Below are 22,284 nucleotides of genomic sequence, written 5' to 3'. Positions count from 1 at the left end.
AGGGCACAATGGTAAAATGTATCCCTACATGTGGCAACTCTTTCAGTACACAACTCTGGGGTGGACCAGTGGCAGGATCTTTCCTACAATGAAATGTCAAGTCACTCTGTTTGTGACCAGCATTCAAAGAAAATAGTGTCACTTTGTTTCCATTTTAAAGATCGTAACTTAATTTGCCAAAAATAGTTTCAGATGTCTTTCAGTTGTACAAACCTTAAAAATTGTAATGTGTGACTCAAGTTTTAATCTTAATATTTTAAACTGTTAAAAAATGTAATTTGCCTTTTGTTGCCTAAGAAATGACTGCACACTGTAACAAGCAAGCTTTTTAAAAGTTTGAATTTGATTTGGTATGTAGTGTGAAAGTCCTCGGTGCCAAAGGGTACAAACACTCGCCACAAAAAACACAAACAAATGAAATACTGAAAAAGAAAGATTATATATACAAGTATTTTTATTGTGATAAATCCAGTTGTTCCAGAGATACATTCTTCCTACAAAGAAAGTAATAATTTAGAATTGCATAACTATAAAATATTCTTAACTTCCAATCTTGTTAACTTTTTTGTTTACTATTCCTGTGGGTTACTGTTTCTATTTTAAATAAATTGCGGAAAACAAGGTGTAACAAGTTGCTTGCTAGATGTGTGTTGATGTAACATGAATTCCAAGTGCAATCTACAGTGAGTAAATCAAGGTCCCAATTTCAAAGAGCTGCTTAGCGGTAAGCAATTTGCGTACTTACTGTATCAAATCAATTTGCTACGTTGTACCATATTTCACAGGTAAGGCGGCCATCTTCAAAATTCACTATGTATTTGCATTGCGATGTCATTTAGTTTCGTGCAGTAAGCAACGAAAGGTTAGCATGCCATTTCCTGTGCTTACGTTTAGCACTGTTAAGGAATGGAAATCGCGCAGTAAGCACAAAATCGACCAGTAAGCAGCTCTATGAAATTGGGCTCATGTCTTTTCACAAATGCCGATTTACACAAAACTGCTCAGCACAGAATGAACTTTAAAACCACTGGACACTATTGGTAATTGTCAAAGACCAGTCTTCTCACTTGATGCATCTCAACATATATGCATAAAATATCAAACCTGTGAAAATTTGAGCTCAACTGGTCATTGAAGTTAGGGAAAAAATGAAAGAATAAACCCCTTGTCAAACGAAGTTGTGTGCTTTCAGATGCTTGATTTCGAGACCTCAAATCTAATTCTGTGGTCTCGAAATCAAATTTGTGAAAAAATATTATGTCACTTCAGAGGAAGCCATTTCTCAGAATGTTTTATACTATCGACCTTTCCCCATAAAAACATCTTTGTTTAATTTTAGACTGAAAGACTACTGATTATGAAGTTCATACTAAAGAACATTTTGTTTCCGTGAATTAATGGGTTGATGTGGCTGGCAGCTGAATGCGCCCTTGCGTGCCTGCTTCTCGAACACGTTGTAGCCGCGTCCTTCCCAATTCAGCTCTAGCTGCGAGTAAGGATGATTAGCCCCCCAAATTATTGTTACTTATAGGACCCTTTGTATGCGCATAACAAGATACAATTAGAGGAGACCAGTTGATCTAAGAAATGATGCCTGTTTTGCAGGCTATCGTACTTGAGTGCACCCATACAGTCGATCAGCCACAGGCCTATGATGCCTGTTTTGCGGGCTATCGTACTTGAGTGCACCCATACAGTCGATCAGCCACAGGCCTATGATGTCTGTTTTGCAGGCTATCGTACTTGAGTGCACCCATACAGTCGATCAGCCACAGGCCTATGATGCCTGTTTTGCGGGCTATCGTACTTGAGTGCACCCATACAGTCGATCAGCCACAGGCCTATGATGTCTGTTTTGCAGGCTATCGTACTTGAGTGCACCCATACAGTCGATCAGCCACAGGCCTATGATGCCTGTTTTGCGGGCTATCGTACTTGAGTGCACCCATACAGTCGATCAGCCACAGGCCTATGATGTCTGTTTTGCAGGCTATCGTACTTGAGTGCACCCATACAGTCGATCAGCCACAGGCCTATGATGCCTGTTTTGCAGGCTATCGTACTTGAGTGCACCCATACAGTCGATCAGCCACAGGCCTATGATGCCTGTTTTGCAGGCTATCGTACTCGAGTGCACCCATACAGTCGATCAGCCACAGGCCTATGATGCCTGTTTTGCAGGCTATCGTACTCGAGTGCACCCATACAGTCGATCAGCCACAGGCCTATGATGCCTGTTTTGCAGGCTATCGTACTCGAGTGCACCCATACAGTCGATCAGCCACAGGCCTATGATGCCTGTTTTGCAGGCTATCGTACTCGAGTGCACCCATACAGTCGATCAGCCACAGGCCTATGATGCCTGTTTTGCAGGCTATCGTACTTGAGTGCACCCATACAGTCGATCAGCCACAGGCCTATACGTACAATGGTCCATATACTGGCAAATTCTAATTCACCACTTCCAGGGGTTGTGAGCGAGCGAACCGGGAAAAAAAGACGTGGCAAGATTGTCACCTCGGGAACAAGGTCGCTGCGACAACTTCTTAGTGACTCCTATGACCTCCCAGTGTAGGTCATCATGGTTTAATATAAGAAGGAATCCTTTCCAACTGCATGTACTACTACAAATGTCGTCTTCAAAAGGGCAGAGATTTGTACAAACCCATTTATACATATGTTGATACTCAAGCCACCCGTTCAAAATAGTATTCAAAAGAAAGGCCTATAACTCTGTCTGTACGTCTTTGAAACCATGGTTACAGCTGCTTGTCAACTATACATCTTCGTAACCATAGCTACATCTTCATGATTACAGAAACGACTTCCACATCTATGTGTGCGTCATATCAGATCCAGATGCCTGCGTTCCCCTCTGTAGTAAGTCAAGCATTATTGGATAGATTGGAGCGAACTCCTTGCCTTGTCTTGATCTGACTGACTGGACGTACGCCTCAAGGGTGCCCCTGCAATCAAACAAATAAAGCAAGAGTTCAGTTTGGATCATGATGAGTAATAAAATACAATAAGCCTTTTTGAGGTATGGCGGACGTGATACGCGCGCGTCACACGCCCTGACTGATGCCACGCTTACCATGTTGGTGGTCATTAGGTTTACGTGTAAACGCCGCGTCACCTTAAAATGCGCATTTCACTGAATAACATACGTTCTATTTCTATGGTCAATACGCACAAATTTACCACAACTTTACAGTGTTGTAGCATTGTGTCCGCCATACCTCAAAATGGCTTATGGAAACTGACTTGGTAAATTTTTTAAATGATTATGGGTTGAACAAAAAAATATTGACTAGAGTCTGAGAGCAGGACTTGAACCTGCAACCTCCGGACTAATGTGTCGGTGTGGCAGGAGATTCTGTGTCCCCCCCCCCCATAGGGCAAACTGTGTACAAACTTCTTCTAATAGCGCCCTCTTTTGAATAATCCTCCTTGACATGCTTGAGCCCATTTCAATTTCCCATATGGGGACAGAATCTCTGGGGAACAGATTTCCCTATGACAACATCACTCTACTAAGTGAGGTCTTTTTCTTCAGCCGCGCCACGCATCTGGAACTCTCTACCACTTAATCTTCGATCTTGTCTTTGTACCGCAAAATTCAAGTCTCTTCTCAAAACTTATCTTATGTCACAGGTTTTCAATGACTAATTTTGTTGTGTCTGTTTTTCTTTGTGTTGTGTTTTGTTTTTGTTTTTATTTTTGGTTTTACTGCGCCTTGAACACCCAGCAGGGTGGATATGTGCGCATTACAAGTCTTATTATTATTATTATTAGTATTATTATTATTAGTATTATTATTATTAGTATTATTATTATTAGTATTATTAGTATTATTATTATCATCTAGATATAATTTAAATACTTGGTGTAAAATTAAAACTCGTACATGTATCACAGATTCTAAGAATTTTTTGGGGTTGAAATTCATCTTTCTAAAGAGTTGGGTGGGGTAGGGGCTTGAGGTTGACGCGGATCAAAAAGGGATTTCCAAGGATACCTGGACCGAATTTAACAGAGCTGTTCGGCACAGGCCAAAACTACTTAAATACATGTAACACAAATGGGTTACCATCCCAAATTCTATGCGAAGTGTACATTGTAGCACCAATTTATGTAGCACCTTATAAGGGTTTACAAGGTTCAGTGGCAAATGGAGAAGTAAAAAAAAAAAACCACTTTTCCAGTATCTTGCCTACCAGTGCCTACCACTATTCTAAGCCCCCATGAGGGCGCTGTTTGAATCGCAAGTGTGGCTTAAACTCACCTGATTAAAGCGAGTCTCTCTTTTTCTGAGCAGTGATCACTCAGCCATTGCGAATACCGTGTCGTTGACCAACCAGCCACCTGAGATAAAAAAACGAAACAAGTCAAAATTTGTCAAGCATAAATGGCAGAATTGAACAACAAGTCAATACATGGCAGCACTGGCTGTATACTCCCCAGGGAGCTGAGATGGTTTAAGGAATGAAGGTGACCAGGGGTAATAATGTGGAAGTGCTTTTAACACATTCAAACCAGGGACCTATAACAATAGAGGACAATATTGAGTCCATGGTTCGAGAAAGGTCTACAGTTGGGAAACGTGTACAAAACCATTGGAAGCTGTTCCAAAAAAGTTATAAAGGGACAAGAGGATGTCCATGGTTGCAGGCATAATACACACAAGGGTAAGTTTGTATTTCTACCATTATTTATATTTCTATCGTTGGGAAGTGACCCTTTCAGATGTTGGTGATTTCGTCTGTAAATACCAACAAGTAAAACAACATTTTGGAAGGGATATCGGGATATCTATGAAAACAATTCCTGAAAATGCCTTTAACCCACAAGAATACTAATTTTGACCTCTGACCTCATGAGGTGACATCAGCTCAGCCGGAGCTCTGGCAAACAGGAAATGCAGCGCGGTGGAGTATGGGATGATCTCACCGAGGGCGGGGCTCGATGAGATGTGCTCCGATGTCTGGAACAACAGAGGACGGAAAGCTCTCAGGAGCTTGTAGGGTCGGCCGAGATCAGATACACGACGACACATCGGGGTGACTGCCAACTCCATCTGGAAGAAAAAAGAACCGTTGATTTATTATTCTTATTATTACTATTCATGTTTAATTAAAGCAGCTGCTGAAAGCAGAAATGTACAGTTTTGCAAAATAACAGTTGGTAAAAATATTACATATATTACATTAAACAAAATGAAATATCAAATAGTTGTTATTTAGAACATTTCATTACATGCAACAAATTTGTGACAGTATTATATTTAAAAAAAAACAACATTTTTTTGATTCATCCATTGTTCATGATCCAAAGAGCCTGACCACAAGATAGAACGGGATGATTTATGGCTGTGTCAAGATATGACAAAATGGAAGAACATTACAAGATAAAAACCACAAATAATTATAAAAATCACACAACAACTCTAACAGTTTCCTTTGTTCAACCCAAAATTAATTGTTGAAATTTACCCAGCTAGTTCAACTTGTGGTTCATTACTTGCTACAATAACAACAAGTCCATACAAATTACACATGTTAAAATCTAAGAGTAGTTCTACTTTGCCGAGAGTTAAGAAGAATCAAAGTTTTAACATGTAATAGTCAATTCAATTCAACTCAAGTCAATATGGCGTTTATTTCATACTCTTTTTGAAAAATAATTCAATATGAGAATTTATCAGTACACAGAAAGGTAACAAAATCAAAAGCACATATAAATGTAAGTATAACAAAATTAATGCATTGTTAAAACAAACAAAAAATAACTAACTAGGAATGAACTATGTACAAGAGAGGAGCGAGAGCATGAGGCTGTTAGAGTAAGCCGAGGCTTGTAGAAGACAGCCTACAAACAGACAAACAAACAGCGAATCACAAAACAAAGGCAAGACAGACAAGACGAACAATGACATTACAAAATGCTGACGACAAAATACAAAGAATTAAAGTACTAGGCTAACTGAAGACGACAAAAGTAAATAGATAAGTAGTGAAGGAGAGATATAAAAATGGAGATTCACTTGGGCGAAATCAGCTGCAAGTCGCATCTTCCCTCCCTCCCCAAGTGGGCGTATGAGGCTGGCGTGACGGACAAACAACTCAATTGCTTCACAAGCCATTGGGTGTACACTGTGTAAACAAATAAACAAAGAATAAATAAAAACAGTTTACAACATTGTTTTGTTTGTTTAATAAAGAGAAAATAGTAAGAGTGTCTTCCTATACAGCAGTCAAATTCCTCACTTAGTGACGCTAATGGCGCTCCAACTGTTAAAGGTTTTCCTGCAAGGTATGTGGGGCTACGTTTTTGAAGTATGAGATCTTTTTACTTCACATAGCCCCATGTAATGGTTTACAAGGTGCTGTGGAGCAATATGCTGCCAATCCAGCTAGGAATACCGCGGCAAACCCCTTCTCTTTACGAAGAGAAACTTAGGTTTCTATTAGACACTATTGGTAATTACTCAAAATAATTATTAGCATAAAACCTTACTTGGTAACGAGTAACGGGGAGAGGTTGATGGTAAAAAACATTGTGAGTAACGTAGTTTTCGAGCAAGAAGTAACAACTTCGTGTGACAAGGGTGTTTTTTTCTTTCATTATTATCTCGCCAACCAATTGAGCTCAGAGTTTCACAGGGTTGTTATTTTATGCATATGTTGAGATACACCAAGTGAGAAGACTGGTCTTTGAAATGTACCAATAGTGTCCAGCGTCTTTAAATTAAAAAAGCTTTTTACAATGTATAATTACTCTCTCACCTGTCAATGATGAAGTCTGCACATCTAAAGGATAACAGGTAATCAGTCTGTGCCCTGGCAATGAAACCTTGTAGTTCTCTCATGTACAGCGAGCAGGGTGAATCAACGGCGTCTTTACCCGCTCCACTTACTGGACCTCTGAAATCAAGGACATTCCAAATGAGGAGGTTACGATTTGTAGGGTGTCATGGCTGAGTGTTTAAGAGCATCAAATAAACGTTTACTTGGAGCAAACACAACTCAAATTAATAGATTTGGGTTACTAAACTAATATTTTGTGCATCTAAACATGATCATGCAAATTTGTTTCTCACAGAGCTACAGTGGCTCCTGGTGAAAGAGCGCATTCAATTTAAATTATTGGTGCTTGTGTATAAATGCTTTAAATGGACTTTCACCAGCATATCTTGCATCTTGTTTTTCTTTTTACATTCAAACTAGAGCTGGGCTTCGCTTGGCATCAGACGAAACGTGTCTTGCTGAAAATACACAAGCAGCAAATCTCTTCAAATTCCGCTGCATATACATGTAAACCATTTTCTTTAGCCGCTTCAGGACTGTGGAACCATCTTCCCATCACCATATGCACCTCAAATTAATTGCCTTTTTTTCAGAAAGTGCATTAAAAAACTTATTATTTGCATTGCTATTGTATGTCTCAAGCGCTGTGGTCTATAATGAAATGGCGCTATATAAAAGCCCATTGTATTGTATAGAATTTCAAGTCCCTGTGGTTAAGTCATCGGAGTGTGCTTCTCTTCACCCAGCTGTGAGGGTAAAGGTTGATATCGAGTATGAACAATCTTTGGAGCGCTACAGTTGCCCAGGGTTGTATACTCCCCAGGGAGCTGAGAACAATTAAAAAAGGAAGGTTATTGGCCTAATGACCAGGGCACTAGTGTAAAACACATTGGTTATTAGCCTAATGACCAGGGCACTAGTGTAAAACACATTGGTTATTAGCCTAATGACCAGGGCACTAGTGTAAAACACATTGGTTAATTAGCCTAATGACCAGGGCACTAGTGTAAAACACATTGGTTATTGTATTATGTATGATGCATTATGTATTAGACCAATTGAGCTCAAATTTTCACAGGTTTGTTATTTTGTGCATAGGTTGAGATACACCAAGTGAGAAGACTGGTCTTTGACAATTACCAATAGTGTCCATTGTCTTTAAGACAAGACTCACCCCTTAAAGTCTTCATTGTGCATGGTTAGAATGATGGCATCGATGGAATCAAAGATGGAGCTCAATATCGGCTTGATGGCGTTGCTCATTAACGCTACTACATCCTATAGACAAACAAAAGTGGTAGAATTGTTGTAAGTTTCTCTTTTTGTTTCCAGTAATGAAAACCAATGGACCCTGAAAACTGATTAACATTGCAGCACAAAAGATACGAGCAGAGTATACTGATCGAAACGTCAAGACCAAACCGGCTCTTCTCAAAGCCATCACTCCTTTAAAAGAGTCTTTACCCATGGTTGTACGCGCAAGTTTACTATTCATATTTATATTTATAGTTACTCTTATTCTCCGCACCATGCAAAGCCACAAACACCACTTACAAAAGACACCTTTGTAGATATAGATACTGTGTTATTGTTTATATTACCCATGCACCAATTATTTTGAAACGCACTGTATACATTGTAGCATTTTGCCAAATCCTTTGAAAAAAATCTGCAGGCATATTAACTCAGATGGGATATGAACCAAAGACCTATGCCATTCTAGAGCACATTTCAAAGAAGTGGTTCAAATCGTATGTCTTAATACCAGGTGCTGCAACAATTTAATAGACGTTAAACTATTGGTAGTTACTCAAAATGATCCTCAGCATAAAAAAACTTACTTGGTAACGAGTAACGGAGAGCTGTTGATAGTATACAACATTGGGAGAAACAGCTCCCTCTGAAGTAATGTATTAGATTTTGAGGTCTTGAAATCAAGCATCTAAACGCACACAACTTGTGCATATGCTGAGTTACACCAGGTGAGAAGACTGGTCTTTGAAAATTACCAAAAGTGTCCAGTGTCTTTTAAGTAAACAACTTTTCACTTGAAATGAAATGAAACTAAATACCACCAGTACCTGGAGAGCAAGCTGCACAACTTGGACCGCTTGACCAGGGAAGTTACTCATGCTGTCCACCACCTTGCACACCGCCTGGTGGAAGTGGAATAGCGAGTTCACCAACGCGACGTTGCGCATCTGACCGGACGTCGGCGACGCTATGACCTGGGTGGCGTCACCGTCCGTGGAGAGCTGAGGGTGAGAAAGGATTTGTAAAGTTGGTTACTCCAGCTGCACCAACACTTTGGACTGGTTTACCATCAGACATTCAATGGACCCTTCCCATGAAATATGCTAATTACATTCACGCATGCGTACAGACCCAGTTGGTTGGCAAACACCATACAGTTGTGCACTAAGCAGACGCGCAATCGCTTGTGCGTCACGCACCCATTAGCCGTGTACAAAAAAGCACGATGTTCCCTCATTTTGCCAACCAAAACGTTAGTGCGCACGCGCTATGTGCAACTTACATATTTCATGGGAAGGGTCTATTAATACAGTCTCTTTAAGTTTTTAAGGCTAAGCTTAAGACTTTGGTTTTTTTTAAAAAGCTTTTGGCTATTTTTAGCCAAAAACATTTCAAGTTGGACTTCATAAATTGGACTTGGATAAAGGCAGTCGTAACTTAAAAACTACAACCCTAAAGCGATTGTTGAGCTTTCGTTTGGTGTGATGTTCAACACGGGGTGCTATTGAAATGTTTTGATAAAAACACGGTTGAAAATGTTCTGTTGTTGCTCTGTGCACAAAAAGATTAAGTGCATTACAAAACAAACAGGACCTACGGCCTGATGGCTTTTCATCCCATCCAACATGGCCGAAGGAAAGAGCAATAATTGCCAAGTGTTTTACTGAAGGACACAAGTGTCATGACCAGTACTTGAACCCAAACACTATAATCAGGGGTGAGAGTCATTACTAACAAAAAGCTCTGAAACTGGGATACAAATTCAAAGGTATGTTGAAGTGATACCCTTTCTACCGTTTGGTAACCACTGGGGTTATAGATTCCAAGGAGCTTTTGGGAACAGTATCCAAAGCATTAGAGAAGTAGACCAGTGAGCAGGATTTTGTTTATTTGTGGAAAAAAATATTGTCCGATTTTCTTCACCAGGCCGATATAAAAAGTCTGAATTCAGATAAAAGTGAACAATCTCATTCCTGTCTAATGATCAGAAACACCAGAGCTCAAGGCCGGTGCTTGAATCCGTTCGGCCACGACACACCGCAAGACTACCAGGCTTGTCGGGTCAAAGGTTTAGTGCCCCGACAACAAAACTGTGGTCCAGTGTACAACTCAAGCCTGATCAGACACAACCGAGTTTTGAGTCTGGTATGCTTGACAGCTTTAGCCATAACACGCTCTCGGGGAACGCCCAATGAGGTACCACGTGGGAAAACAAAATTGATCGGATCAAAGAGACAAGGGATGATTCTGACAACCACGCTTTCCGAGTTTGGGATTCTGTTGAATTTAATAAACCCATATTTACCAGTTGTTCGCACTTTGCAGAGTACAGCTTCACTGTTTTGGCCACGTTACGTGCAACTAATAAACTCAATCCAACGTCGACGCTTGCCACATTCAACTCACTATATATATATTAAAAAAATAAAAATACTCAACGTTGGGTGATGAACATAAATCTAGAACAAACAGTAACCTTTTGTGGCAATTGTTCTTAAAAGAAACTAACATTTTGTAATAATTGTTAAGGAATAAACAGTAATGTAGGTAATGGTGACATTGCAAATAACAACTATGATGATAAAACTTTCCTTGCTCTAAAAAACTGCCTTTGAAGGCGTCCAAGTCAATGCAAAAACACGAACATTAAATAACTTTTTATAAACAAGGATCAAGAGCGAGAACTTGAAAAATATCAATAGTTTTAAAATTTACAGAAATTACCAATATAAAGAGAAGCCGATTGTTACATGATAAATATGAAAAAACAACAGTCATAAAATAAATTAATAAATATGCACAAATGAGACAATGAGAGAGCAACAAGCTGACAAAAGTCTTGATAAAGTATACAAAATATGAACTTTCAGTTTCATCCTAAAAACACACGGGGAAGTGACTTCTATTTTACAAATTTATTTTAATTAATCGACTTCAACTCGGGCCTGTGAGTGGAACATTTAAAAATAAAAAACGGGAACAAATCAAAGCAGGAATGAAAACGGGAGCAGAGCTCAGCCTTGAAAACTTTTAATAGTTGCTCTAAAAACTGATGTGTATTCGGAAAAGAAACGGAGTATTGACATAACATGTGCAATGAAAACCACCACATTACCATTAATTTTATTTTTTAAAGACTTTTTACTAAATGTGTACTTTCCCTTTTTAGTTTATACCTGGATATTGATTTGACGATGCTCTCAACTTCATCGTCTGACGGTGGGCTAGAGGCTCCGCTCGGGAAAACCAGATTGATCGGATCGAAGAGACGAGACAACGACCTCGTCAAGTAGGCATTCTCAAAGGTCGATAACGACTCCTTCAATGCCTTCTCGGAACTAATCACACACAACAAAAGTGAAGGAAAACAATGTAAATTACAAGAAAGACGACATTAAAATTAAAGGAACGTTTGAGAATTGGCAAGAAACAAAATTCGTGAATCTCACAGATTTACATAAAACTTACACGGTCTAATGAAATGATGATGATAGAAGAAAACATCCCTTGAAATATTTCTGTCTGAAATTTTATATTTGATGAGAAATAAATAATCTAATTTCTCGTTTGGAGTTTATCGCTAAGTGAGCATTTTATTCATTTTTTTTTTGGCATCGATGTGTAATCAGTTTTTCACTATTCTTTTGTGACCCGATTTTGTGACTATTCTTTCAGTATGTATATGGTGGATTACATAATGTGCTTACACTGCCAGCAACTGTTTTGTCAGCAAAACCAATTCTGTAATGTTCCTTTGATGCAAGGGAATAAACATACACCAGAGGACTAAACAAGAAAGTTTAGCAGGTAAAATTAAAATCAAAATAAGCAAATATTTCCATAGCACCCACCTGTATCCTTCGCTCTCAACCTCTGAGAAGGTGTGAGCCTTTGCCGAGGCCAGGAACGAAGCGTCCCCGCTGGCTGAGGGCGCCGTCAGGCTGAACTGCTGAAGACGCTTCCACAACTCATTGAAAAGACGAAGGAGTTTTGGATACTCACCCTCAAAGGCTTGCCTTATAAACGTTGAGGCTGTGTTGAGTAAAATCAGAATTTTTAATTTTTTTATTTGATTTGATTTGAAATGGTTTAATAAAATAAAATTCATTTTCGCAGCCAGTAGGCTGAATTACGTAATTTGTACAAACATCAAAATATTAAAATACATTAGAGATATTGACATCAAAAGTAAAAAGAACAAACAAATCGTGAACATGCGAATTAAGTTAAGAAAATATACAAAGGCAGCAGAATAGAAAAATGGAATCTGAAAATCAAGAAAAATAAATAAAAAATTAGTAATTTAAATCAATTCTCAACGAAATGCATAGTTTTTATCATCCATTTAAGTTGAACATCTATTACGATACTACAAAATATAGTTAAAATTTTGGGGCAAAAATTAAAAACTGGAAACTAGTACATCACAAACCACACATCCCCCCTAGGAATAAATTATATGGATATATCTAAAAATTTAAAATAAATAAATTAAAGGAAATTGAAAGACGTTACCATTGGCTATTTCAGCAAACTCTCCCTTCAGCGTGTCCGTCAGACACTTCCAAAATGACATCATGATATCTGTTTGCCCTTCCTGAAGGAAAACAAACAAATATTCACAATCAATCGCCGCCTTACAGACGCTGCCATCGCAATGACGGACACATGCGAGTATTTATGCAACACGCACAACTAGGTCTTCCATTGACACCCAGCGGGGCGTTGCTTCAGGTTGTGAAATTGTATGTAAGGGGTTTATTTAAGTAGGATTTGAAACTTTGCATGGTGGAAATAAGATATAGAAGAGTTTGCGGTAACACCATGTAATAACTATCTCTAAAGGAGTTGGGGTGGTTCTGAAAAGAACCGTTGGTTTAACTCGACGTTTCGATCAGTAAGCTCTGATCGTCTTCTGGAGAGTGCTGGACTCTGATGCTGCATGCTGCTTAAGTACTGGGTGCAAATTAGCTTGGTGATGCACGAAGGGTTTATTTAAAAAAAGCCGAGGACTCTCTGAAAAGCAAACCTAATCACTGTACTAGTAGCCAAGAACCCCCATGGAGAGAAGACAAGGAAGGAAGTTTCATTTTTCGGTGTGGAAGGAAAACCCCAAAGACTTATTCAGTGTTGTTCCAGGAAAGACCCACGCAGTCAGGTAGGGACTGAAAAGCCCCTAGCATGATTCGAACCAGGGTCCTAAAAGGTGGAAGGCAAGGAGCGATACTCCTTCACCAACCCGACTGTCCAAATTCTAAATTCTAGTCCTTCCCCTTTACTCATCTTGAGCTCAACTTTTATTTTTTTTCAGAAGTCACGATCGTCGGTCCTTACCTTTTGAAGTTCCTCCATGAAGCAAACGTGAGTGACTGGATCCCGTTTCTTGGATAAAACCTTCTGCAGGTGTTGAACCTGGAACAAGTTAATATAACAATCAGAGCGCCTGGTTCAACTAACCACCTTTTGTACAAACCTCTGTTTGCATTGTGGAAGTGCTTCGTCCTTCGGATGGGACGTAAAGCCGTCGGTCTTATGTGTTGTGTAATGCATGTAAAAGAACCCAGTGCATTTATCAAAGAGAAGGGGTTTGCCCTGTTGTTTCTGAAAGTTTGTATATTTTCAGCGCCTGGAGTACGATAGATACGTGAGCTACATGAATATAAGCATTTGATATTATTATTATTACTACTATTTGTCTTTAAAAATTCCAACTTCAATGCTCTTGTTGTGCTATTTAATATTTTTTACAAGACAATCTGACGCGAGTGTTAAAACAACAAGATAAATTGTCACTGTGTAAAATTTAAAGATGGTTTTAATTACACATTATGGAAACGATCACATATAAGCTTCTAAAATGTAAGATATTCCTCTGGGCATTACTTTTCTCAAACGTCCAGATCTCATATATGGGGGGGGGGGGCACCCGAGGGGCCATGTGCCCCCCTCCAAAAGTTACACTATAGTCAATACATGTAGATGCAATCTTAACAGGTAACTTTGGCTTTTTAAGAGTTCTTTGTTTTCTACGCAGCCAAGTGGTTCACTGACCAATCAAGCGAGGAACTTGATTGAACTTCCGTATTTACTACAGTATTTAACACTAGTGTACATTCTACAATCTACTTATCCTCATTGCCCGTATAAAGATGGCAGACTTTACACTGTGTGACATACAGTGGGAACCGTCTATAAATAAAAGTAATAATAATAACAATAATAGTGGCTTCTTATACAGTGCTCAAGTCCATCACGCAGTGACGCTCATGGCGCTTCCGACATTATTACCCCTGGTCACTGGGCCTTAAATCATTCCTTAACCCATCTCAGCTCCCTGTGGAGTATACAGCCTGTGCCGCCAAATATGTAGCGCAATCAAGGCTAATCAATTACAAGAACCAATTCTGCCCTCACAGGTACCCATTTACCTCTGGGTGGAGAGAAGCAATTATAGTGAAGTGTCTTGCTCAGGGACACAAGTGTCATGACCGGGATTCGAAAAAAGTCTGTATGTTGTTGCCGGTTGATGACACAGGCAAATAAGACACTTTTGTTATAAACAACTGTATTTTTTTTTTCCTTCAAGTTAATCTACAGCTTACTACATTCCTCCTGTCTACGATTCATACATGTATGTAGGAGAAATACAATTGTATAAACTTCAATCACAGCGGATGTTTAAAGGAACATTACATAATTGTTTTTTGCTAACACAACAGTTGCTGGCAGTGTAAGCACTTTATGTAATCCACCCTAAACATAAACTGACAAACCTGTCGAAGTTTGAGATCGATCGGCCCTCTGGGTCAACAGAAAAAAGTGAAAAACCGATTGCAAACTTTGCATTGCATCGATGCCTAAACAAAAATGAATAAAACGCTCACTGAGCGATAAACTCCAAACGCGAAATTAGATTATTCATTTCTCATCAAATGACATTTCAGACAGAAATATTTCAAGGGATGTTTTCTACTATCCTCATCATTAGAGCGTGTAAGTTTTATGTAAATCTGTGATCTTTACGATTTTTGTTTCTTACCAATTATGTAGCATTCCTTTAATGTAAATGTACTCTGCTTTTTTACCTGTCCACATGTAGCATATATCTGGTCCATCAATTTAGACAAGTTGGTCCAGAGAGTAGCTCTAAATGTTGCCGTGTTACCCGTCATTGGCATGGACGCCCTGCCCGGTCCACCTAAAAAAATCAGAAGAAAAATTATCATCATTCGGCACAGATTTACATCTGTGGCCGCCTCATCGTCAAACTGTAATGTGGGCGCAATCCTAAAGTCGCCGCCATCACCCGTTCTCTTTCAATCGCTGCTCTTCTCAGATCTCCGACACTTTGTCACATCGTTCTACCCACGTAGCTTAAAAACAAGTAAGGGCGAGCTCTGTCATTACTTGTACATGTACCCATAGGCAGACCATCTGTAAATGTGTCCAGGTGTCCAGTGTCTTTCAAGGGTTTACAAACCTCTCCCTGGTTGGAACTGCGGCTGGTTTGGTGTCTGGACGGCCAACGCATCCTGGACATTCTTCTTGACGGTGTCTTGGCTCTCGACGACGATTTGATTCACCGTCTCGTGGAGGCAGCCCAGATTGTGGAATACCTGCAGAGAGGTCGCTACCTGGGTCTGATTCTGTAAAGAGTGTGATAATAAGATTGCAAGATATCAGACTCAAGAAGTGCTGATATCTCCTCCGATAAAATTTAATGTATTCCGTCACGTATCTTATTTGTGACCGCTTCGTGAAAATGAGTAAGATGTTGACAATTTCAAGAATTGAGTTGTATGCATGGCTCGAAAGAACACACCAGCAGCAGTAATTTGGTATATGTCTAAGCTTTGGGGTGTGTCGCGTTGCTGAGTTACTCCCGTTGAAATTAGCCAATACATCATTTTTTCTGAAAAACGAATTACAAGTAAAGTGATGTTTTAAACTACCATTTCGTGCAAAAGGATACAAATTAGACGTAAGTATGATCACAAAATTGTTGTATTCATAGCTTTATTGCTAAAAGTAAGTGTTCTAAAGGTTAACCATGCAAATAAAGATCTTAAAAAGTAAAGTTTTTTTATATTTTTTGTTATCCACATTAAACTATCCATAACTTTATAATGCATTAGGCGACATCTGACTCATTTTCACATAGCGGGTCACATTTTCACATGTTCTGCATAAGCATAATCTTATTTGCATATTATGCCCCAGAGTATGTTTTTTTTAAAATCCCTTTTAGCATTGTTATTCATTAGCGAATTGTATTGGGTCATAAGTCATGTGTTCAGCCAATCAAATCTTGGCATGCGTTTTCTATTTAGTAGCACTTGGGTTGTTATTTAAGACAGGGCGTCGCCTTTCGCGGCCACTCCTCGTCTTTGTACTAATTTATTTGTAATGCAGCACCTGTATAACACTGCAGTTCAAGCCGCTTGCGACTGCCACGACCATTTGATAATTTTGGGGAGGGTTTTAAGGCAATGGACACTATTGGTAATTGTCAAAGACTAGCCTCCACAGTTGGTGTATCTCAACAGATGCATAACATAACAAACCTGTGAAAATTTGAGCTCAATTGGTCATCGAAGTTGCCAGATGATAATGAAATAAAAATAACCCATGTCACACGAAGTTGTGTGCGTTTAGATGGTTGATTTCGAGACCTCAAGTTCTAAATCTGAGGTCTCGAAATCAAATTCATGGAAAATTACTTCTTTCTCGAAAACTATGGCACTTCAGAGGGAGCCGTTTCTCACAATGTTTTATACCATCAACCTCTCCACATTACTTGTCACTAAGAAAGGTTTTATGGAAATAATTTTTGGAGTAATTACCAATAGAGTCCACTGCCTTTAAGACCTGATGCCAAGTATTGTGTAAAAGCCGGAATTAAATGATTTGTTTTCAGGGGTGCAATGTGAACCCTCCGTACCCCCTTAACCCACTCCTGTGACTCCGTAGTGACGTACCTGTGTTTCCATTCCTTGATGAAGCATTTTCTGAGCCTGTCTCTCTACATCACGCCTTGCTTTCCTGATGAATAGCGTATCCTGCTCAATCACGTCAATCCCTTTCAGGTCTACTCCGTCGTACAGAAAATCTGAACGAGAAAAAGTGAAAGTGACAAAATTTTCCTAAGGAACAGATGAGGGCAAGTGTCGGAGAGACGTACAAAGGAAGTCCGGGGGTGAATTTCACAAAGAGTTAAGACTAGTCTTATCTCGAGTCTTAAGTTTTTCATCATCATCAATCGTCGTAGGATGCTGCCCGTTGACGCAACAACCGTCTACTTCTCCTGGGTTGTGTGGCTGGTGCAGGGGTGATTTTGGGTCGCTGTAGGGTCGCCGCAGTTAGTTCAGCCATGCAGTTAGTTTTTAATAACTCTTAACTTACGACTAAGTCCTAAGTTAGGACTACCTTTGTGAAATCCACCCCTGGTCTGACAAAATCTAATATTTCTTAATTTAGTCCAATTTATAACACATTTGTGTTGGTTTATTATAACACACCACTTTACCTTAAAAAGTGACCTTAACAATTCAAATTAAGACCAAAATAAAGTTGAGAAGTCACCTTGAACTTGTGTTCATCTTGACTGCAGGCACTCTTTCTCGAATTGTATATTTACAATTTCAATCTTTGACTGACACAGAGACAAAGATTACAAACCACACATTGAGATCTACATAAATTAATAGTTTGAGACTTGAGAGCAAGGCTATGAATGGTCTAGTTACCTAACTCATTGAGACTCTGAGCTGCTTTGGTGATCTCCCTGGCTCCACCTTGTAACTGACTCTGTAGTCTCTTGCTCAAGTACAAAATGCGGATGATCCTTCGTAGTAAGTCACATGCTTCCTGAGGTTGAACAAAAAAACTTCACTGCACATGACGCCATTGACCGCCATATTTGATGACAAACAATGGAAACTGCAAATGCGTACACGCTTCGCACGACTCTCGGCCAATAAAAGCCTTTCACGCATGCACGTGTTTCATCAACGGTGGCGCCAATGCAAGGGGGGTCTGTAAAAATCTTTCAAACTTTTATGTAAATGAGACTTCCACTACTACTTTTTGTCACGCACGTTTACCATGGCGCACTTTCACACTGTGTCCCTTTTCCGATTACACGATTTCAAGAACACCCCAGGCTTTTACCACTACTCCAGAGCAGGGGTTGCTGTTCCCAGTGGTATGCCCTTTTCCTGGGGCATACTCGTGGAAGTCCAGGGATAAAGAGTTTATAGTGCACTACAGTGTGAAAAGACCGGCTGTAATCCCCAGCATAGACCTTATCGCAAATACCAATGCGCAAGCGCAGATTGTTGAGTGAGGTGCATTGTGGGATACATATGGATCGAATTTGGATACCAGCAAGACCACAATGCACCTAATTCACAGCTTTACGCGCGCGCCCCGGTATTTGCGAAAAGGTCTATGCCCAGGGGACAACCCCAGGAATAGAGTTAGTGTGAAAAGGGAGACCAAAGCACAATAAAAAAAAAAATTCTGATAACACTTACCTGAAGTCTCCTTAGCTGAGACGTTCTGGCAACGATTTTGTTGTAAGGGTCCATGATTTTACTTTGAATTCTGTACAAAGATAGGCAAATTGGCAACATGAGTCCATTAAAAAGTCTTTTTGGATAACATTGTTATAGATTTTCGTGGCCAATTTCATCAAAAAATCCATTCATTTTAACTACCAGTTGAATGTTAATATAATAATAGTGACTTCTTATTTAGTATGTTTATCCATCACTCAGTGATGTTAAAGGCCCCTTAACATTATTTCCTGCAAGGTATGTGGAACAACATTTGAATTTAAGGTTACAGAATTGGTAAGAAGCAAAAACCGTGATGATCACAGATTTACATAAAACTTACACAGTCTATTGATGATGATAGTTAAAAACATCCCTTGAAATATTTCTGTCTGAAATGTATTTTTTGCTGAGAAATAAATTATCTAATTTTGCGTTTGGAGTTTATCGCTCAGAGAGCGTTTTATTCATTTTTGTTTTGGCATCGATGCAATGCAAAATTTGTAATCGGTTTTTCACTATTCTCTTGTGACCCAGATGGCCGATCGATCTCAAACTTCGCCAGGTTTGTCAGTTCATGTTTAGGGTAGATTACATTAAGTGCTTACACTGCCAGCAACTGTTTTGTTAGCAAAAACCAATTCTGTAGTGTTCCTTTAAAAGACCTACTCCTTTTACACAGCACCATGTAATGGTTTACAAGGTGCTGTAGCACAAAATGCTGCCAATCAAACCAGTATTACTGGGGCGAACCCATTCTGTTTTCAATAAGTGCAGTGGGTTCTTTTACATGCATAATACAACACACGGGACCAACGGCTTTACGTCCCATCCGCAGGACGAAGCAATTTTTAAGTGTCTCGCTAAAGGACACAAGTGTCATGACTGGGACTCAAACATAAACTCTGCTGATCAGAAACACCAGAGTTTGAATCTGGTGCTTATACACTTGGCCATGACATGCGACATGTTCCCTTAAATCAGCTTTCAACAGTCAAAAGGGGTAATCCAATTTTACCAGTTTAGCATTCGCTGGTCAAATAAGATCACTCAATTTCTTAGGCCCCCAGAACCAGCCAATTTCGTAACTAAACGCCAGCAACTTCAGCAAGAGTTTTTTTTTTAACATTTAGGAATTGAATTACAAATGTAACAGAAGATTCTATGTACCTTTCTACTGCAGCCTGGAGAGAGCCAATTCTCGTATTCATCATTTGAAGCACGCCCTCTAGTGTTTCGATACCAGTAGCCTGCGAAAGCAGGTCCTCATGATGCGCAGACACCTACAGAGTTTGATGGAAACATACATGAGTCAGGCATTGCTCAAAATACATTCTTCTCGACACATGCATAAAATAACAAACCTGTGGAAATTTCAGCTCAATCGGTCGTCGAAGTTGCGAGATAATAATGTAAGAAAAAACACCCTTGTTACACGAAGTTGTGTGCTTTCAGATGCTTGATTGTGAAACTTCAAAATCTAATTTTGAGGTATCGAAATCAAATTTGATGACAAGTACTTTTTTCTCGAAAACTACGTCACTTCAGAGGGAGCCGTTTCTAACAATGTTTTAAACTATATCAACCTCTCCCCATTACTTTTATGCAAAACTATTTTGAGTAATAACCAATAGTGTCCACTGCCTTACAAGCCATTGGACACTTTCGGTAAACAGTATTGTCCAAGGCTCACACTTCGTGTACCACAACATATATATAAAATTACCTTCCGTAAACCCTATAAATTATTTGTAAATCTGTGAACTTTTTTTTTTTTTTCTGTACCGAAAGTGTATAATGGCTTTAAAGTTACCTGAGCATGAAGTTCTTTATCGAGCAGGCTGATTCCCTCAGCTAGCTTAGAGAGCTGCTCGGCTATTGCCATGCTCTGCATCACCTTGTTGGTGTGTTGTTCGACGTTGAAATCATCTTGAAGAAATTCTTGCAAGGTTTCTGAAAGATAAAGATGTGTGAATTTCAAAGTCAAAGTTTGTAATTTAACAGTATCTACCCAGCCAGTAGATTAAACACATGCAAATCAACCTCACCATGCAATCCCTCAAATTTCATAATATAACAACAGTAGCCTATCATTTCAAAGAATTTAGAAACTAACTTGATTGTGAAAGACCGAGATAACTCCAAGAGCTATCTTTACACACTAGACTCTGGCATACATCGTAATAAAAAACTGCTCTGTGGGCTTGTAAACACCACTTCTCAACTTGCCCTGTCGTCTACTTAAAAGTGTTAAACCAACTTTTTTTAAATGCTTATTATTTCCACATTTTCATGTGTGAATAAATAGACTTAAAGGCAGTGGAGCAGGACACTATTGGTAATTACTCAAAATAATTATTAGCTTAAAACTTTTCTTGGTGACGATTAATGGGGAGAGGTTTATGGTATAAAACAATGTGAGAACAGTGCCATAGTTTTTCGAGAAAGAAGTAATTTTCCACAAATTTGATTTTGAGACCTCAGATTTAGAACTTGAGGTCTCAAAATCAACCATCTAACCTGTCTAAACGCACACAACTTCGTGTGACAAGGGTGTTTTTTCTTTCATTATCTCACCAGTTCGACGACCGATTGAGCTCAAATTTTCACAGGTTTGTTGTTTTATGCTTATGTTATGTTGAGATAGACCAACTGTGAAGGTTAGTCTTTGACAATTACCAATAGTGTTCACTGTCCACTCTAAAATCTTCAACTATTTGAGGCTCTTGAGTGGGAAATTACTCCAATCTTGTATTGTAACATACAATGTTGGGCGCAATCGGTCATCTGCGCGATCAACCGATCGCGTTGCGCTACTAAAAGATCAATTGACTGATCGCTCTACGACTATTTTTTTACGCGATCAGCCGATCGTGCAGATAGGGCTTTGCGCGATCGACCAATCATGCAGGAATGGTTTTGCGCGATCGATCGATCATATGGCTTTGCACTATCGTTCATTGTACAGGAATGGTTTGCGCAATCCCCCTATCGTGCATGAGTGGTTTTTCCACCACAATCGGTTGATCGCGCAAAACCTCTGTTGCACGATCGGTCGATTGCGCAAAACCATTCCTGCACAATCGGCCGATCGCGCATGTTTGTTGCCAAATGTTGCGTGATTGACCGATTATTGCGCGATCGACCGATTGTTGCGCGATCAACTGATTGTTGCGGGATCGACCGATTGCTGCGCGACCAATAGATCTTTCAATCGCGCAGCGCGATCGGTAGATAGCGCAGCAGCGATCGGTAGACATGCACATGTGCTAAGATAAGAAAGCTGAATTTAACTAACACCGAGGAAGAGTGCTGGCCACTGCCAAATTATACTCCTCTGGAACCGGGATTTATCTATTGCTTGGAAGATAGATATAGATAAGCTAGATCAAGCTCAAGAAGGCAGTCAAGCTGAGCCGAGTCAAACAAGTTTTTTATTTTTGTGTCTTCCATCATAGAATCCGTTTCGAAATGTGTAATTGCGAAGCTAAATTAAGCTCTAGACAAATAAATACTTGCCATCGTCATGTAACCTGTCCTGCAGTTCAGGATCCATCCTGATTTCAGAGGATTTCTGGTCAGAAATTTGCAGTTAAACGTGTCAAAATCTGTTATGACATAGCGCCACCAAGCGGAGGAGAGTCTTTTTTTTTTACCATTTAATTACG

At 39.5% G+C, this 22,284-nt stretch overlaps 1 protein-coding gene across 1 annotated transcript; it reads right to left on the bottom strand.

The window, feature by feature from the left end:
• Nucleotides 1-1,300: 1,300 nt before the first annotated feature.
• Nucleotides 1,301-22,247, bottom strand: LOC117306787 (conserved oligomeric Golgi complex subunit 5-like). Its single transcript, XM_033791297.1, has 20 exons — nucleotides 22,136-22,247; nucleotides 20,430-20,569; nucleotides 19,787-19,899; nucleotides 18,596-18,665; nucleotides 17,807-17,927; nucleotides 17,039-17,169; nucleotides 15,541-15,706; nucleotides 15,146-15,258; nucleotides 13,395-13,472; nucleotides 12,576-12,657; nucleotides 11,912-12,092; nucleotides 11,237-11,398; nucleotides 10,366-10,465; nucleotides 8,888-9,061; nucleotides 7,981-8,084; nucleotides 6,786-6,923; nucleotides 6,044-6,152; nucleotides 4,874-5,077; nucleotides 4,286-4,365; nucleotides 1,301-2,966 (listed from the first exon to the last, which is right to left on the bottom strand). Exons 1-20 carry the CDS (start codon nucleotides 22,170-22,172, stop codon nucleotides 2,834-2,836), a joined length of 2,436 nt encoding a protein of 811 aa, XP_033647188.1. The 5' UTR covers nucleotides 22,173-22,247; the 3' UTR covers nucleotides 1,301-2,833.
• Between the last annotated feature and the right edge of the window lie 37 nt (nucleotides 22,248-22,284).

Source organism: Asterias rubens, chromosome 2 (genome assembly GCF_902459465.1).
Source record: "Asterias rubens chromosome 2, eAstRub1.3, whole genome shotgun sequence".
NCBI classification, from domain to species: Eukaryota; Metazoa; Echinodermata; class Asteroidea; order Forcipulatida; family Asteriidae; genus Asterias; species Asterias rubens.
The sequence above is the reverse complement of the archived record's forward strand: the minus strand, read 5'-3'. Positions and strand labels throughout refer to the sequence as shown.

Coding starts and splice junctions, on each gene's coding strand:
- LOC117306787 (XM_033791297.1), bottom strand. CDS start 22,172: ATGGATCCTGAACTGCAGGACAGGTTACATGACGATG. Junction 6,924..7,980: donor CACAATGAAGACTTTAAGGG/GTGAGTCTTGTC, acceptor CCTTGATTTCAG/AGGTCCAGTAAGTGGAGCGG. Junction 2,967..4,285: donor GAGAGACTCGCTTTAATCAG/GTGAGTTTAAGC, acceptor GTTTGATTGCAG/GGGCACCCTTGAGGCGTACG.